This window comes from Schistocerca cancellata, chromosome 2, assembly GCF_023864275.1.
Source record: "Schistocerca cancellata isolate TAMUIC-IGC-003103 chromosome 2, iqSchCanc2.1, whole genome shotgun sequence".
Classification (NCBI taxonomy): domain Eukaryota; kingdom Metazoa; phylum Arthropoda; class Insecta; order Orthoptera; family Acrididae; genus Schistocerca; species Schistocerca cancellata.
This window is the reverse complement of record NC_064627.1, coordinates 403,318,628-403,339,000: the sequence shown is the minus strand read 5'-3', so window position 1 is coordinate 403,339,000 and position 20,373 is coordinate 403,318,628. Positions and strand designations below refer to the sequence as shown.

Sequence of the window (20,373 nt, the reverse complement as noted above, 5' to 3'; positions counted from 1 at the left end):
GATCTTGTTTGGGAAGTCGAGAATAGGGCTTTGCACTTTTTTCTACGTGGTATCTAAGCAGAGATGTCACTTATCGTATACATGAAAAATCTTGAGGATTTAGTGGTGGCTCTGAGGGTCGCAACACAATTAGGGGAGATCGGTATTGATACTAGAACACTTACGGATCATCGCGATTTTTCTGCGGAAGTAAAGTGTTACAGATGCAGATGTAAAAGTCTCGTACGAAAGCAGTGTCAGCAACCTGAGTTCTATAAGTGTGGACAAGCACAGGACTGTGGGAAGCATACGAAGGGGAAGCAACGCCAGCAGAAGTAGCCGTTGAACGCAAACGGGAGTGCTTCAACTGTCGTAAGACATTCCCAATAGAACGCAACACTGCACAAGTAGATGTACAGATGGAATTCTGTTTTTCACGCTCTGTAAAAGGCAAGGAACATAAATTTTTGGTGGACACAGATGTGCACGTGTCAGTCGTCATTCTGGAACTCATGGTCAGGAGGAGGCTGGGGGCCACAAATCATGAACTGCGTGGAGTGGGTGAGAATAATTGGGCACAACATCGCACGTTTCAGTATAAGAGATTCAGAAATATATGGAAGTATTACTATATGTGGATCAAGGATATTCGGCAATTCCTGGGCTAGATTTTCTCGACAAAAGACACGTAAAATCGATCTTTGACATTGGGACTGTGTTGTAATTGGATGATACAACAGCAAATGAGGTAATGCCGCAAGTTGCACCTATCATGAAGGTGTTACCATCTAAACAGTAAACCCATATGCTAAAGACTGGTTCTCACGATAAAATATCAGCAGGTATGGTAAAGTTAGTAGTGGTTTCCATTGATATCGATTTACCAAAAGAAGTATTATGTGTGGTAGAGCCACTGAAAGAAAATGAAAAATTATACAGAATTCATTACTTTGTGCATAGAAGTGTAGCACACTTATTATTAATGGTAAATTTGTCGTTCCCGTAGCTTTGGCATGGGCATGGATAGTTTGTTGAAGGGTTTAATGATTGCCACATTGGAGGTATTAGATGATAGGTAAAGTGATAACCAGAGCTGTAAGTAAACGATCGATGCAGCAGCGTTACCGAGAAAAAATGAGTCACTTGTGAGGTAACACTCGGCAGGCAGTGGAAACTTCACTACAAAAGTTTATGGGTTCCTTTAACATGAAGGGTTTTTTACCAGTAACACCAGTTACCCAGCACCGAACGCCTATGGAAAATAATGGGCTGGTTCATAGGAAACGGCATCACACACTGAGGCAACTTCAACCTATTACGGAGGCATAAATCAATAGTTAGTGGAAGGTATAATAGAGTATAGTGAGAGCCCATGGGATGTAGATGTCGTCACTATGCCAAAAACTTCAACAGGTGGTACCAGGAAGTACAGACTCTTTTGCAATTATCGCTACCTGAATAAGAAAACTGTGACGAATACATATCCAGTTCCCAATATTATGGAAATATTAGACAACCTAGGACAGTGCCAACACTTAAAAACTATGGATCTGAGGAGAAGAAAGTATCAACAGCTAGAGGTAGTCTCAGAAGATAGAGGTTATTAGATGGAATTCTACATGGCTTAAAGCTGAAAACTTGAATGGTATATTTGGATGATATCATTGTATTCTCAAAGAATATGCCAGAGAATGTGAAACGCTGGCAAGATCTGTTCAGTAGGCTATGATCTGCACATTTAATGCTTTGCATAGGCAAGTGCCACTTAGAACAAATGCAGGTAAACTACCTTGGCCATGTGATTAGTGGGAAGAGTGTTCAAACCTTGCGGAGATGACAGCATAACATGATTGGCCAATCGTATTATATTACAGAGGAAGTATTATCAAAATCTGATAGACTGACAGCTAGCCTTTTAACACATGTCAGTAGACTATGTACAAATATTTTAGAAAAAATAAATGGTCAACTAGTAAATGTACGCAAACAGGTAGAAAATACAGAACACGATTTCTCTCTACTACCCTTTGCAATTGATGATTTACCAGACTATATCTTAAGTTATGTAGAAAACTTTGTACATGATTTCTCTTTGGTACCTTTTGCAAATGTTGAATTGCTGGACGAACAAAACGCAGAAAATAAAAGAAATGGCTTCTCTGCCCTGCCATTTGCCACGACTGAATTAATAGATGATTGCAATAACACAGAAAAATTTCAAGATTACTTTTCCGTCTTGCCATTTGTAGATGATGATTTTCACAGTGACAGTGAAAATGTGGACTCAGTACCTGTAGTCAAGCGGAATGCAAGTATGAGGTCATAAAAAATGAATTTTTGAGGGATGTGAGCTGTGTTACTTTTGTGAAGCATTTTTTAAAAAAATTGTATAAAAAAGGCAATGATATGGCCACACAGCCTCACAACAATCATGAACACAAAGCAGCTTGAGTTGAATTTTGACACATTTGGTATAAGTTGTTGACAACGTATATCCCAATTTCAGTAATGGTTTAGTAAACACGAAAGACTATTTTGTAACCAAGCACTATAGTAATATGCGACAAAGAAATGTATCGTTTCACAACTAGCTCTACGATCTGGGGCTGTGCTTGTTTTTTAATAATTTAATGCTCTAATAATACTGTACATAGAAATAAGCATGACAAAAAGCACAACCAGACACTCTCCCATCACATAATGTTATATAATACTGGGTCAGTAATGAACTTTACACCTATTTTCATGTTTCACAACACTCTGATCAAACACTAACAGTTAGTTACTCAGGTCCGTAACGATGTCCAAAGAATGTTATTCGTAGATGACCTTGCAGTCGTACAGAAACTAGCTCATGGCCCGTACAACTGCAAGAAAAGAAAGAAAAAAAAACAGCTGGTATCAGGCGTACTCCTGCTTGTTTAATAACAGCTTAGCCATATTTTAGGTAACGCGCAAACAACAACGCAGTACCAAATAATACTCCATGCTACATTCAGATTTGCAGCAGACAGTAATTAGACAGCCTGTATTGCAGACAATGAAGGAGGCAACTACATATATAAGACTCCGAATCCAGATTTATTTTCTTTGTCTTCTATATGTAAAGTTTAAAATATATGTCACGAGGGAGAAGACCCAAGAGTCCGATAGCGATATATAACTTACTGAAATAAGATACTTGTAAATGAAGGTATGCGCATCCTTCACGTTTTTCTGCAACCAGCCAGGAGAAGTCTTGCTGTTTCGCACTAGCTTCCTTTTTCCATCTACCATCATGTAAGAATCAATAACCAGTCACTCGTTAACTAGGAATATACTGAACTCGTTTAATGTTTATCTGGTCTGTTTATTTCAAAGCCAGATCATGTCTTTGTATATTATTCTATGTGATTATCAGCTTTCCTATTGCATGAAAGGAGACGCAAAATTTCAGACACTCTGAAACGAAGTACGACATTTAATAAACCACACAGCACAACGTGATTGACAGATCGAATTGTGCATATATTTTTCAAAACTACGACAGTCCACGTCTTTAACTTAGTGAATCATTCCACTATAGGTATGAAGTAAAGTAAAGCGAGCAGCATCGGCATTCGTTGTGAGTAATGTTCGTCGTTGAGCGAAGCTTTTCCGGAAAATTAAGTAGCTGACCTCTGAGGAAAGCAATTATAAGCTCTATTCTTTGCTTTCCTTATCTTCGTTCAGTCTTCACAGGTAGCAAGCAGCTCATAGGTGTTACTGCCGTTGCAACAATTCTTGTCAGGGTCGCAACTAGCATAAGTAGAATTTCCTACAGAGCTACGAAATGAACAGAGGTGTTGGAAAAGAACTCAGCAACGTTTACCATAGGGCGACCGTGGGAGTACGCATACAGCAACGCCATACATAGTGGTTCGACTACCAGTTGTAGGGATGAACACGCAGTATCGATGATACACGGTTCTTCCATATCTAGTGAGATGGACAGCGATAAGAAAAAGGATACAAGTGAAGTCGCGAGAGGTGGTAATAATTCCTGAGCATGGGAAGCTCAACCTCTTATGTCACTAAGGCCACTACAAGACGCTTAGAAGGAGAATATCACCTTTTGCACAGGCAGAGAAGTGCAGACTGACGCCCAGACATGCGAGATACAACTACTTCTGGGGTAAACGGATGCAACGAAATTTCAGAAAAAAATATTGGCCCCACAGCTTTATTTGCAGTAGGTAGGAGTGCAATGGATGTACTCAGTTTTTGCAACATAACATTTAATCATGAACTGCTATAAGAATGGGAAATCTCAAGGCACGGTAAAGCTCGAGTTACATGATAGTGGTGTTTTGGTAAACGGCACGACTTGCGAGATAGCCGAGACGAACTTCCGTCTCCTAGCTACAATCATGAGTACGACTGTACTTCAGTTCACTCCTTCTGGATTGTATTGAACAGATAAACCGTTAGAAGTACTGTCACCGCAAAATCTAACTTACCTTAACGACACTCTGAACTATGAGCTCATATATTCTTTAGACACACAAAAAGCATCATAGAAAGGTGACATTCCCATTGGGCAAATGTTGGAACATACACGCATCAAAAAAAGTTTTGCATCTTCCCGGTACCCAGAACTCCTGAAGATAGACGTTGACTGTGGATATTGTATCATAGACATAGTGCCTTTGACTGTTCAGAGATGTCACTAAACTCTCCCAAAGACGTAAACAACCATGCATGAGCAGCGCCTATTAGACGGAGGGGTCCGACAGCCGACCACTTCCAGTCATTCCACCAGGAAGGAGATACACGGCTCGTGTTGTCTGTAGTTGAACCATGGCTAGACGGTCAATGTCCCTGCTCGATCGCGTCGGCATTGTTACTTTGTGCCAGGAAGGGCTCTCAACAAGGGAAGTGTCCAGGCATCTCGGAGTGAACCAAAGTGATGTTGTTCGGACATGGAGCAGATATAGAGAGACAGGAACTGTCGATGACATGCCTCGTTCAGGCCGCCCAAGGGCTACTACTGCAGTGGATGGCCGCTACCTAGGGATTATGACTCGGAGGAACCCTGACAGCAACGCCACCATGTTGAATAATGCTTTTCGTGCAGCCACAGTACTTCCTGTTACGAGTCAAACTGTGTGCAATAGGCTGCATGATGCGCAACTTCACTCTCGACGTACATGGTGAGGTCCATCTTTGCAACCACGACACCATGCAGCGCGGTACAGATGGGCCCAATAACATGCCGAATGGACCGCTCAGGATTGGCATCACGTTCTCTTCACCGATGAGTGTCGCATATGCCTTCAACAAGACAATCGTCGGAGACGTTTTTGGAGGCAGACTGTCCAGCGAGTGCAGCATTGGGGTGGCACTGCGTGGGCCCGACGTACGCCGCTGGTGGTCATGGAAGGCGCCGTAACGGCTGTACGATAGGTGAGTGGCATCCTCCGACCGATACTGCAACCATATCAGCAGCATATTGGCGAGGTATTCATCTTCATGAACGACAACTCGCGCCCCATTGCGTACGTCTTGTGAATGACTTCCTTCAGGATAACGACATCGCTCGACTAGAGTGGCCAGCATGTTCTCCAGACATGAACCCTATCGAATATGCCTGGGATAGATTGTAAAGTGCTGTTTATGGAAGATGCGACCGACCAACGACTCTGAGGGATCTACGCCTAATCGCCTTTGAGGAGTGATAGAATCTGGACCAACAGTGCCTTGATTAACTTGTGGATAGTATGCCACGACGAATACAGGCACGCATCAATGGAAGAGGACGTACTACTGAGTATTAGAGGTACCGGTGTGTACAGCAATCTGGACCACCACCTCTGAAGGTCTCGCTGTAAGGTGATATAACATTCAATGTGTGGCTTTCATGAGAAATAAAAAAGGCGGAAATGATATTTGTGTTGATCCTTATTCCAATTTTCTGTACAGGTCCAGGAACTCTTGGAACCGAGGTAATGCAAACTGTTTTTGATGTTTATATTTAGCAATACCAGGAGAACCGACGCCAAAATGTGCTACCCATAAGCATTTCGGCCACTAATATTGCCTTGTTTCAGATAGCAATCTGTCAATATCTCAGACGTAGATGCATCCATCGTGCATGCTTACTGACACATCAGATACTTGTCGAGTGATTAACTAGCATAAACTGAAAAAGATGGACTAAGAAACCTGTAAAATTAGTATATTTCGTGAAAACGAAAATAGGGGTAAGGTAGCGTAACTTTAACGAAGATTCAGCAAACGGAATTTTAAGAATAACGATACAGAAGTTGGAAACGATCTCTTTAAATCAGCTCCCAGGAGTGACAAAGTTGGTGCAAAGTGCACAACGAACTTTATGTAAGTAGATCTATGAGATTGGTGCGGAGGATAAACATTTACAAAATTCGGGACGTTTTTCTTGGCACAGGGGAGGAGTATTGCAGAGCAGAATTATTTATTGTACATGTTTAAGCTTTTTAAATGTTCTACCATGCGAGCTCAGAACAGAGAGGTTTAGTGCTGGGTTGATGTGCCAGTTGGTATGTCAACAAGGCGTACCACCAACGCAACAGACCTCAGAGCAAGATAGAAGCGCAAGTGCTGTTCCACAAGGCACTGTGAGTTAATGCTATGTAACTTCATCACCAGAGCACCTCTACTAAATCAAAGGTAGACAGTAAAAGTCCAGCTCAGTGATCCAGAATAATTACTGAATTACCACAGAGAGGTTAGGAGCGCTGATGGGTCCGACAAACGAGGGCAAATGCGCTCATGTATTCAGAGCCATAGTGTCATGAATGCGGGCTAGGCCCTTTAAATAGCGAGGCTTCCGTAGCTCAAGAACATATTCTGTCGTGCTGCCAGTTTGCCCGTGTCGCTAGAACCAGAGATAATGATAGTCTATTGAGTTTCAGTGAAAACTCGAGAAGCTGATCGATAATGGCCAGCCTGATGCTTGCTTGCTGACTTCAGTACCAGGATGCAGCAAACCTGATACACGCCATAGTTGCTGTCTACTGGATCATCGCGGATGAGAAGACTCGTGTGCTGCCAGCCCTCCTACAATATGTGTGATTGCGGATGATCCGCAAGCTCCTGTCTTCACCGCAGCAAGGCATGACGCATCTCCACAGCCTCCTGGTAGATGGTTGAGCATCTTCTGCCGTCCTGGTCGACCAACTGTGGATGGACAGGACCTAGTCTTTACAACAAATGAGTTCCTGGACCGCAGGCGGCAGTCTCCACCTGAGTGCATGATGGGCTGCCTTTTAGAGCGCTTCTGTGGTAGCCGCACTGTGTCATTGTAGAGTGTCTGGGTGGGCAGCACCTTCCTCGCTTCGCCGACGTCACCAGCATTGCGCGCAGTCATGGCTCTGATCAGAGGTAGCGACGCCACGACCAGCTGACGAGGCGTCAGGTCTTCATCGTAACACGTGCGCTTAACGCCTGGACTCAAACTGCAGCTCTGAAGAGACTTATTACTCTGTACACTTTGCAAATGTTATTACAGATACCGCTTTGTCACTGACGCTTCCAGGGATGGACTGGACCACTCACTCTCACTTTACACTCAAGCTCCTATTCACAACATGAACCAGGCATGCGATTCGCGTAAGTGTGTAAGGTACTGCAGCTAATGTACTGGATTGTATCTGTATGAAAGCAAATTGTGGCTTAATACCGGATCTAACAGATCCATGAATTCGATAGTTTCGGACACGATAATTTTTATGACTTATTATGTTGTGTTTGACGACCACTTCTACTACTTCCAGGGACTTTGATGGATATAACTTGGGTGGAAGACTATTCCTGAGATGTTTACTTCTTCGATATGATCTTTATTATAATCTTAATTCTAAGGTGCCTTTTTTTTCTTTTTTTTTTTAAAGTGGAGATTTTCTGCAATAATATTTCACAAGTTAAATATGTTACAGTATCTGAATAAAGGCTGAATAAAGGCTTTGTCTGATCGGATTATATGACCCATGGACACTATTTTTTTCGCATGTATGTTCGAGGTTATATGAACAGTGTAGCGCGATGAGCATTGACGATCTTTGTAGACAGAGGTACCATGCTTAATTGGTTATTCAGATCGAGACAAACGCACAGGTACAAATAACCTCCAAACACATTGCGGGGCGGAATCATCTACACAGCCGTCGACACTCCCACTGTGCAGCAATATCATGCAGAAGTCAGTGTGGGTACGAAGTATCATTTTGACCAACCAAAGGAAAGCGAACCTGGTGTGGTTTCTCTCTTCAGAGCCATGACGCTTTCCTGCAAATAGGCTAATCAGAGTGCTTCTAAGACAACATTTGCAAATTTTGCTCTCCTAGTCGTATGGCAGTATTTTACTGTTCCTTAAAATGAAACAGCCAATCAATATGAGCCCTAGAATCTGTCATCTTGTTTTGTGTACCCCATTTAGCTCCAAAATACGACCATAGTTCGATCATTGTACCCCACTTGGTGCACAATGCTTCCTCAAATAGAATATCACAGTGTTATTTGCCCATATTACCATAAAAGTACAAGATACATATGGCTCTCTTATTAGCGCTACTGGTCTATCTTACAGGTTACGGTGCACTTGAGAACGACTGTAGTTCCATCTCCATACCAAAGTAAAATTGTACTTCAAAGAAACCAAAAATAATAATGTTTAATAAAATACATAAAGATGTGTTATGTAAAAGTACAAAAACACTTGTGGCTCATTTCATTGATACTTATGGAGTTTAAAATACACTTGAGGCCTCAACATGGTTGCAAATCGTCACGTTAAGTGTCACAGTGTTAATCCCACATGTAAATTGTATGTAATATTTATCAAAGTATGTAAATATATTCGTCTTTCAATCTTAGGCCAACTTGATTTTATGTTATTGGCGATACAATGGTCGAAGTTTCATGTCTGGAGTTTTTAGAAGTACTAATGCTTCACCTCACTTAACGACATTTTAGGGCGGAAAAAGATAAGACATAATGTTCCACGATAGAAAAGTGTAACTAAGGTTGTTAACTGCCTAATATAGCTTTTTACTTCTATCGATCTTAGGCCTACTGGACGTAATGTTCAACTGGTGGCATAAAAACGAACTTAACCACCTAACGTTTCAAAGATGTTTTTCAGTAATACTTTCCCCCACAGGCACCATTCTAGTGGTGACAAGAGTAAGCATCGTGTTCTGCACTTGAAAAATATGAGTGACGTTACTGAGTGGCTAACATAGATTCTTATTATTTTTGCTGTTAGGTCTACTTGACGCTATGTCCTATTGGTTGCGTAGAACCGAAGTTTCAACACCTGAAGTTTTTATAAGCTTTTGACTAATATTTCACCTCAACAAAAACCATTTTATGAGCGAAAGAAGATACTGCATCATGGTCTACTCAAGAAAAATATATTTGACGCTACTGATTGGCGTTATTCGCTGTATTTCGTGAAAATTCCGACGCCACATTATGTCTGAACTGGCCTGAGTCATGGTTGCCATTCTGCGGCTGCGACACTTACCAAACGGAGCTATGGTGCTAAGGCTCTCTAAAAAGTTTACTGCCTGTAACTCATTTCCTTTTCGTAATCAGTAACTAAATAATATCAAGAGCTAACTCCCAGATAAGATCTACTGCATGTTTAGCCGCCAACGTCACATTTTTCGCCACTTTAGACCACGAAACTGTATAAATATGATGCATTTTGGAAAGATCTTTAATGTGGTCACTTAGACTGTATATTTTCCTAATGTGAAAATATACGATAAGCATCATATATGATGTGTTATCTTCATAAACAGTTATATCAACATGGCAGTTTCTCGATTTTCTTGAAAAGAATGCTGTACCGCTCACACAAACCAATTTGGCACTCAGCACAGTGGCTGATGGCAGTTTCCCACTTACAATCACTCCTATCAGCCAGCACGCAGAGTGTTACTTTGGTTTTTATGGACAGTATTATTATGAGTATCAGGGGTAGTAATGTCTGTGGACAAGGTTCCACACAGAGGAAAGTTCGACCTCTCATTGTGGGCAAAAAAATCGATCATTGCACTGAAGTAAAATAGCAGTTTAAGGAAATCAAAAATTGTGTGTATTATTTATCAAAATATGTAAAAAATGTGTTTTAAAACAATATAAAATACATGCGGCTCACTTTACTCATCTTACTAGTGTAACTTAAGCGTAAGATACATTTACCGACGATTGTATTTCGGTCTTTGTACCAAAGCAAAGTAGCACTTGAAGAAACCAAAAAAGTCAGTATTATTTGTCAAAATATCCGGTACCAAATTCCTGTCATTTTCTGCTAATAATGCCAGCTACTGCCAACAGGCAGTGGAAAATATGTGACACTTTGATGAAGTGATGTACTGAACAGTAGTTGGAACAACGGAATTTAATGCCAATTTGTATAGTATTAAAAGAGCAATCAGTAGGTGGTTTGTGGTGCAATAATATCTAACCTGTCTACATCCTTGGATTCATTAACCTCTTATTTGGAAGTGTATTATAATGCGAATAATAACACTCATGACTGTTTCTTCGGTAAACTAAAAAGTTGACACATGACTATCCCAATGCTGGGGAACAACAAAGAAAAAAGAACTTTAATGTTCTGAAAGTAAACGTCTTAGGATTATTTTTATGCATTTGCCTTCGTAGCACTTAGATTACAGTCGTGTGAAAACATGTTTATATAACCTGGACATTTGGATTAAATGAAGACATACAAATTATTTTCCTTCAGTCATATTCAATTTTCTTTTTGGGTGAGGTTGTGAATGTCACTAACTGCTCATCTTATTGTTGGGTTAAAACATTAAATTAAAGAACTAATTGCAGCAGAAGTCTTTCAGTTAATAACACACACAATGACGAAAGAAGATACGATAATATCTTTATTATACTTTGTACGTATTTCATTAACAAAATTTGTTTCACTACAGGCAACAATCCTGGCAGCTAAATGTGCTTTCTCAAACAATTACAAAAAATAATTTGTATCGAAAGTTAGACATTACGGTGTGGTCTGGAAGTGAAATAAGAGTGAAGTAACAGATCGCTTGGAACTAATGGAGCTAACTTGATTTCTCCTAGTATTGAGTCGTAAAGCACTTATAATAATAAATCCTGAATATACACATATGAATGAGAACTCGAACGGCTTTCTTGATATTAAAATAATTACACAAATAGCATTTACTTAAAAACTCTGTATATTTCTGTCCAAAAATCGATCTAGCAGCTTTTTTCATTACTTCGCTTTTTGTTGAGAGCAAATATTTTATCAATTATTACAAACAGAAAATAAGACTTAATCTGATATGTACTTCCGAGATTAGCTAATCATTAACTTTGTAAGGTGGTACTACTAGATAAAAATTCTTTCCTTGAAACTATAGTTACGAGCTGACGACATTGTTCTTAGCGTCTACAGAATGTATGAGACAGACCATGTTGACACATGTTACTAGGAGATATAATGGAATATTCTTGTAATTTGGATTTTTCCAAGCAGGATGTTGCAGTAGTGAACGAAATTGAACTGTCCAACGTTTGATCGAGATCACATAAGTACTCCACCAGCAACGTCCGACAGCTTTGAGGGCGTTCCCTGGAGCCCACGACGCTGTATAGGAAGTCACAGCCTGGCAGCACTTGAGTTTCGCACTCGGCAACAGTCTCTGACACAGAGTTCGTGCAGTGAAGCACTTTGGACACTTGTTCCTCGCCGAGCGCCCCAACTGTTAACGACGTCATCGAGCGGAGGCCTGCTGCACTGCCCTCGTTGGCTACTGGTCGCGCAGCCATATCCTGACAGGCACGCGCAGCAGCGCCACGTTGAGGTACTCCTTGAAGTGCCTGCTGATGCTCTGCGCCGCCGCCGGCTTCATTTCCTTGATGATCTCATTGGCATTCTGGTTCAGGAACTGGTTCATCGCCTCCCCTGAGTGTAAAAAAGCCGAAAGTTTACCACCAACAACATACTGAAACAAACTAGGATATATGCTAGAGAAAGAAGCAAAGAGTCATATGGAATTGTTGTCTGGGAGATCCCAAGGGGTTGTTCAGCCACCTATGTCGAAAGGGTTTTTTTCCTCGGTATTATGAAAGGATAGTTGCTACTCACCGTATAGCAGAGATGCTGAGTCGCAGATAGGCACAACAAAAAGACTGACACAAAATAAGCTTTTGGCCAACAAGGCCTTTGTCAAAAACAGACGACACACACACACACACACACACACACACACACACATATACACATGCAAATGCAACTCACACACAAATGACCACAGCTTCTAGCAACTGAAGCCACATGACGAGCACCAGCAGTAGTGCAAAATGGGAGAGGAAACTGGGTGTGGGTAACGAGGGGGCTGGGGCGGGAAGGGGGGGGGGCGAGAGCAGAGTAGGTGTGGGGGACAGTGATGTGCTGCTCGGACCGTGCAGGGACAAGGTGGAGAATGAGTAGGGGACCTAGGTGCAGTCGAGAGGTTACATGGTGAGCAGAGGAGAGGTGGGGGGGGGGGGGTAGCGGAAAACGAGAGAAGTAAACAAACTGGGTGCGTTGGCGGAACAGGGGGCTGTGGTGTAGTGCTGGAATGTGAACAGGGAAAGGGCTAGATGGGTGACTAATGAAGGTTGAGGCCAGGAGGGTTACAGGAACGTGGGATATATTGCAGGGAGATTACCCACCTGTGCAATTCATAAAAGTTGGTGTTGGTGCTAAGGATCCATATGGAATAGGCTGTGAAGCAATTATTGAAATGAATATGTCGTGTTTGGTGGCGTGTTCAGCAGCAGTGTGGTCCAGTTGTTCCTTAGCCACAGTTTGTCAGTGGCCATTCATGTGAACAGACAGCTTGGTTGTGACACCCACATAGAATGCAGCACAGTGGTTGCCACTTAGCTTGTAGATCACATAGCTGGTTTCACAGGTAGCCCTGCCTTCGATTGGACAGGTGATGTTCGTGATCGGACTGGAGTACGTGGTGGTGGGAAGATGAGTGGGACAGGTCTTGCCTCTAACTCTATTACAGGGATATGAAGCATGAGGTAAGAGGCTGGGAGCAGGGGTTGTGTAGGGATGGACGAGTATGTTGTGTAGCTCTGGTGGATGGTGGAATACCAGTGTGGGAAGAGTGGGAAGTATAGTGGGCAGGACATTTCTCATCTCAGGGCAAGACGAGAGGCAGTCGAAACCCTGGCAGAGAATTTAACTTCTCCATCCAGGATTTTCCATTGTTTTGGTTTTCTTCCTCTGTGGATAATGGTCCCTTTCTATGCGACATATAGGAGTTGTACCTGATGTTTATCTTATGAGTTTAAGTGTCTGTCAGGGGTACTTATGTAACACTGTGTCATTTTCATAGCGTACGATGAAAAAAAAGGGAGAGGGTGAAACCCAGCATATCCTACTCCTCTCGAGTAGCGCCAAGGGGACCACCGGTCTTGTCCTTCCCCATCGACACTGTCACAAGCCCTCACTTCATCAGACATTGCGGAGAGTTTTCAGTGCTGATCCACGACGTTGGCCATATTTGACGATTAGGAACTTCTCACCCACCTTCCTGTTATTGAAATTTTTTTCCACCACGCTTCCAAGTGGCTACCTGCAAATCGAGACGTGCGTAAGCGACCGTTACAGGGCGGGTTGCTGGAGAAAAAAAAAGGATATTTATGTGTCGGTACTTTGCACCATAATTATGGATCAGGTTGTAAGAGAAGTTGAATCACATCGCAAAGAGTAACAAAAACTTCGGAGGTATCTTCCCACAAGTGCGTACGGAAAAATAATACCTCCGAATTTTTTATGTGAAAACTCTTGAAGCCTATTGAATAAACAAAAAGTTATTAACATTCTACATCTTTACTCTTCATGTCTACACAATCATTCCTCAGCATAGTCACCTTGACGACGAACACATTTGCCCAACTAGAGACAAGTTTTTTCTTCTTAGAAATAAAAATACAAGAGAAGCATTGGTTAATGGAACCAGAAACCGTGTTAAATGTTTGTATAATAGCGCCACTGACTGCCAAGTTTTAGCTGGAAAAATGCGAATTTTGATTCCATGTTTAAATGTGATTAATTCTGGTACTATTTTACCTTTTGAGTTTCAAAGGAAGCAATTCCCAATTATTTCTGCATTTGCAATTACCATTAATATGTCACAGGTATAAGCATCCAAAAAAGTTGGGACTTTACTAAGGCAACCATTCTTTATGCGTGGTCAGTTATACGTTGCAGCAAGAAGAGTTCGATCCTTCTTGGATTAAAACTTTATGTTAAAATGCTTTAAGAGTTTTCACATTAAAATTTCGGAGGCATTACTTTTCAGCACACTTTCGCGGAATGCTACGTTCTAAATTTTTGTTACTCTTTGTGATATGATTCAATTTTCCCAACAGCCTCAATCCACAATTATGACGTAAAGTACCGATACATAAATGACCTTTTTTGCCCTAGCAACCCGTCTCCGTAGGGATAGCCTACGTACGCCTGTGAGGTGGCACTCGACTTGCAGCTAACCAACTCGAAACTTAGTGGTGGAAAAAATTTTTCACCGACAGTAAACAGTAGGAAAGAGGGGGTGAAAAGTTCCCGATCCTCACACATTGCGCCAACGTCGTGGATCAACATCCAAAGCACCAGCCGTGTCTCATGCAGTGACGGTTTGTGACAATGTTGCTGGTGATCTGTCCATCGAATGGGGACGTTAAGCCCGGTGATCCCCCTCGTGCTATTTTCTTGTCATCGTACTGTACGAACATGACATAGCGAACAGAATTATTTAGAGAATCTTGAAAGGATATTTACGAAAAATATAATTTGTACTGAAGTGATGTACTGTTAAATTGAAAAATAAAGTAATTACTTACCTAATTTGTGTCTTTAATTTTCTAATTCCTATTCTCCCTTTCTTACTAAAAATCTGTTCAGTGTTCAATTAAGAACTAGGTATATACGAGCGAATAAAATTCCAATTAGTTATATAAAAATTTGACTTTCGCTACTTTGTTGTTGTTGTGGTCAGTCCAGAGACTGGTTTGATGCAGCTCTCCATGCTACTCTCTCCTGTGCAAGCTTCTTAATCTCCGAGTAACTACTGCAACCTATGTCCTTCTGAATCTGCTTAGTGTATTCATGCCTTGGTCTCCCTCTACGAATTTTACCCTCTGCACTTCCCTAAAATACTAAATTGATAATCCCTTGATGCCTCAGAATGTGTCCTACCAACCGATCCCTTCTTCTAGTCAAGTTGTGCCACAAATTCCTCTTCTCCCCAATTATGTTCAGTACCTCCTCATTAGTTACGTGATCTACCCATCTAATCTTCAGCATTCTTCTATAGCACCACATTTCGAAAGATTCTATTCTCTACTTGTCCAAACAATTTATCGTCTATGTATCACTTCCGTGCATGGCTACACTCTATACAAATACTTTCAGAAAAGACTTCCTAACACTTAAATCTATACTCGATGTTAACAAATTTCTCTTCTTCAGAATCGCTTTCCTTGCCATTGTCAGCCTACATTTTATATTCTCTCTACTTTGACCATCATCAGTTATTTTGCTCCCCAAAGAGCAAAACTCATCTACTACTTTAAGTGTCTCATTTCCTAATCTAATTCCCTCAGCATCACCTGATTTAATTCGACTACATTCCATTATCGTCGTTTTGCTTTTGTTGATGTTCATCTTATATCCTTCTTTATTCGTTACTTTATAAACACAATTAGTGGAATTTCGACCATAGGGATTACAGGTCTTTATAAAATGCCGAACCTGTCAACAGAACTCTGTGAATTGAGGTGAAAGTGAATTGAGGTGGAAGTGACTGCTAATAGTAATGCATCTGCTGGTATGGTAGTCGAACCGGTCTTATGATCTGACGGTGTGAGAACTGTCAGCTGCTAGTTTCACTTTTTAACTTACATTTCCAAATCCACAAATAGCATCTAACAACAACAACAGTGACCTCACTACAGTCGATATATCCGTCTTGTGAGAAACAGCAACTGTATTGATATTTAACACACTTCTAAAAGTGTGTAACATGAATGGTGAAACACCCTGTATATATGACTCTGGTCGACTCTCACTGCAGTACAATATAGTAGATGTAGAAAAGCATAGAAAAGAAATATTCAAAACAGTAACACTGTTTTGTAAAGTGCGAACGAACTTCCACAGATTGTATATGGTATTTGTGTGCACACCTCAACGACAGATGAGTATGCAGCCGAGAAAGCATATTTCTCAACTATGACAAGGTACCAATATCCAGTGGTCTGAAGTGGGTCCTGCACAATCCAATAACGCAGAAAAATTAAGAAGTGTGAGAACTCAATAAAGAATACTCAGTAACAATACACAAATGAGTTGAAACATGTTAATATTTATTTGGATAACAGGCGAAAATGGTATCCCTTAAGAAGGCACATAATCCAGGTAAACACAATAACAATACTGAACGACGGAGACGGCTGTTATCTACAACACTGCATTAAAAAAAACTGAATGGCAGTATGACCGGATTTTTCTGATTAAAAATTATTTCCACAAAAGAAACAAGTTACTATATTGTCAGAAGAACTATAGTGTAATGCAGCAAGATAAATAAACCTGTCGACGCTAGTCAACAGTAATCAAACGTAGCTGGGTCTTGAGAACAAAAAATGCAGTGTCTTACAAGGACTTCCCTTTATAATATATTTAGTGATCTGCCTCGATCTTAGCACGGCCTCGCGTCAGCACTACGGGGACACGTTGTTTTTGCCATTGGAAGCTTCTGACAGCGGACTCCACTTCTACTTTATCAGAGTTTTTGATATCGGGTGAGCTATTTCTGAGAACACTGTTTCAGAGAAATCGGCTTTAGTGAGTGGGTTGTCTGTGTTGACAAACAATGGTTAGTATAATTAAAGCGACGACCGTTACGTAACTGATAACGATGGTCACGTCGGCTATGGCTACTTCGATGGGGACCTACGATGTTTCTGCTGACTACAGTTGCTACAAAACTCGCAGCACGACAGTGAACCACAGTATAGAACAGCGGAACTCCAAATCAACTATGTTACCTGAAACAGGCAATATGTTTTCGCGATCAAGCTTTAACTAGGTAGGCTACGGAAAATGCAGTGTCACCCAGATTAAAAGTCTTTCTGTGGACACTGTTTACTAATTTGTTAACCTGATTGGGCCTCGCCTACGCTTACGTAGAAGGAGGAAAGTACTTAAGACTTCAGTTCCAGGGCAGACATGTTACAAAAGCAATTGTCTCTCACCGTGACATAGGGATAACCTACCTCGAAATAAGGGAACGAAACGGTAAAGGTGTAGCCCATAAGGCGAATTTTTCCGTACTGTTTTGTACACAGAATTACTAATTATACAGATCTAATTGGACGGGAAGCAGGGTAAACTAAATGTTAAGGAATGATCCATGTCTTATTTTAAAAGCAGAGTTCTCTCAAACAAACATTAAAGTAACTTAACATATGTGGCACATGTGAACCTTACTTATAGAATGAAATGTTAATTGTTCTGGACTAGCTCATCTCTCATCAGTGAATTGCTAAAGAATACAGTAACATTCGTCCAGTGTACTGATTCATACGTACAGTACATCGTGTTGTATAGAACCCATCACGGAGAAGAAGCGTCAAGGATGGGGGTGAGTGAAACTAGAACTTAATAACAGAAGACATCTGCCGAAAGCAGCACCTGTAGGCTGAATCAACAATGAACTGTTATTAATCTGCTATAAACTAATTGTGCTTAGAAAGGTCATAAATGAAAATAATGCAATTAATAAAAAAAACGTTTTTCTTTAAAAGACGAACTGCTTTCTCTTTGTTTGTCTCTTAAGTTTACAAGAACGTATCTGAAAACTTTTCACGTGTTCATTAGTAACTAATTACAGAAAAATTTGGTTTTCATGAACAACTTGTATATTTTTCGCGTTATTGGATTTATAACATGTATATCTGCCTGTCACAGTGTGTGCTTTTCTGATGTTATTAAAATTGGAGTTTGCCAGGAATAAAACAATCGTAAGAAGAATATAGCGTTAAGACTTGTTTTTCAATATACACTCCTGGAAATGGAAAAAAGAACACATTGACACCGGTGTGTCAGACCCACCATACTTGCTCCGGACACTGCGAGAGGGCTGTACAAGCAATGATCACACGCACGGCACAGCGGACACACCAGGAACCGCGGTGTTGGCCGTCGAATGGCGCTAGCTGCGCAGCATTTGTGCACCGCCGCCGTCAGTGTCAGCCAGTTTGCCGTGGCATACGGAGCTCCATCGCAGTCTTTAACACTGGTAGCATGCCGCGACAGCGTGGACGTGAACCGTATGTGCAGTTGACGGACTTTGAGCGAGGGCGTATAGTGGGCATGCGGGAGGCCGGGTGGACGTACCGCCGAATTGCTCAACACGTGGGGCGTGAGGTCTCCACAGTACATCGATGTTGTCGCCAGTGGTCGGCGGAAGGTGCACGTGCCCGTCGACCTGGGACCGGACCGCAGCGACGCACGGATGCACGCCAAGACCGTAGGATCCTACGCAGTGCCGTAGGGGACCGCACCGCCACTTCCCAGCAAATTAGGGACACTGTTGCTCCTGGGGTATCGGCGAGGACCATTCGCAACCGTCTCCATGAAGCTGGGCTACGGTCCCGCACACCGTTAGGCCGTCTTCCGCTCACGCCCCAACATCGTGCAGCCCGCCCCCAGTGGTGTCGTGACAGGCGTGAATGGAGGGACGAATGGAGACGTGTCGTCTTCAGCGATGAGAGTCGCTTCTGCCTTGGTGCCAATGATGGTCGTATGCGTGTTTGGCGCCGTGCAGGTAAGCGCCACAATCAGGACTGCATACGACCGAGGCACACAGGGCCAACACCCAGCATCATGGTGTGGGGAGCGATCTCCTACACTGGCCGTACACCACTGGTGATCGTCGAGGGGACACTGAATAGTGCACGGTACATCCAAACCGTCATCGAACCCATCGTTCTACCATTCCTAGACCGGCAAGGGAACTTGCTGTTCCAACAGGACAATGCACGTCCGCATGTATCCCGTGCCACCCAACGTGCTCTAGAAGGTGTAAGTCAACTACCCTGGCCAGCAAGATCTCCGGATCTGTCCCCCATTGAGCATGTTTGGGACTGGATGAAGCGTCGTCTCACGCGGTCTGCACGTCCAGCACGAACGCTGGTCCAACTGAGGCGTCAGGTGGAAATGGCATGGCAAGCCGTTCCACAGGACTACATCCAGCATTTCTACAATCGTCTCCATGGGAGAATAGCAGCCTGCATTGCTGCGAAAGGTGGATATACACTGTACTAGTGCCGACAATGTGCATGCTCTGTTGCCTGTGTCTATGTGCCTGTGGTTCTGTCAGTGTGATCATGTGATGTATCTGACCCCAGGAATGTGTCAATAAAGTTTCCGCTTCTTGGGACAATGAATTCACGGTGTTCTTATTTCAATTTCCAGGAGTGTACGTTACCTGCTTCGTTCTTAGTTACACCGACACTTAACTTTTAAGTTCGTATCAACTCATGTGTCCGTTCTTTCTGTTATTTTCCATCAAGCCCTCACCAAAAGTCATTAAGGTTCACAAGTTATATCGACACTGTAAAAAAGACACACCTGACCTATGAAAACAAAATCGTGTTAAAAATTTGGTAACTTTCTACATAATGCTTACCGAGAACATTGCCAGTGTTGAGGAAATCCTTGACACGAAATCTACTCTTTGACAAGTTGAAGTCAACGAGCAGCTTGTCTATGCGCATGAATTTCTCCCCGTCGGTGGCAACCTCTTTGCCAAACACCCTCACAACTGCTGCAATGTCGTCTGAAAATAAAGTGTTTTTCATTAGCTTCATTTCCAACAGCATAACAATAAATGTCATAAAAACTGTAGAAACTACCGTATGCTAAATTTTTAAGTGATTAATGCTCAGTGAAGCGGTTTACACAGCCGTAATTGTCCGTTAGCAAGAAGTCAGAGATTACATGATTTAATTTTTAGAAACGCTTGTTTTTTCTGATGAATATTGAGGACGTTTAGTAACCAATCAAATGTTTCCTGGGACGTTAGCTATTGGAATGATTCGATGCTGACCTCCATTTCCCCTACTCTGTGCTAATGTCTTCTTTTCTAAGGACCTATGGCTAACAACTTTCTCGATAAGGTGTGCTACACAATCTAATCTTTGTCTGCTGTTACTTTATGGCCAAGGGTCCACCTTTCCTCTCTCATTCTGATACTGATATAAGCCACTGTACCCCGACACTACTTTTCGATAAGCTATCTGGTGACAAGATGGCAGAGTCAGGCTTAGATATCA

General features: G+C 42.0%; 1 protein-coding gene and 1 long non-coding RNA gene across 2 annotated transcripts in view; one reads left to right on the top strand and one right to left on the bottom strand.

Moving 5' to 3' along the window:
• LOC126161846 (uncharacterized) overlaps positions 1 to 20,373 on the top strand; it is a 45,525-nt gene that overhangs the window by 8,285 nt on the left and 16,867 nt on the right. The window lies entirely within an intron of this gene.
• Positions 10,861 to 20,373, bottom strand: part of LOC126161844 (circadian clock-controlled protein daywake-like) — a 124,494-nt gene continuing 114,981 nt past the window's right edge. The window contains exons 5-6 of the mRNA XM_049917949.1: positions 19,728 to 19,877; positions 10,861 to 11,935 (exon numbers count right to left, since the gene is read on the bottom strand). Coding sequence (XP_049773906.1) covers positions 11,781 to 11,935; positions 19,728 to 19,877 — 305 coding nt within the window. The 3' untranslated portion in view covers positions 10,861 to 11,780. The remainder of the gene's footprint in view (positions 11,936 to 19,727; positions 19,878 to 20,373) is intronic.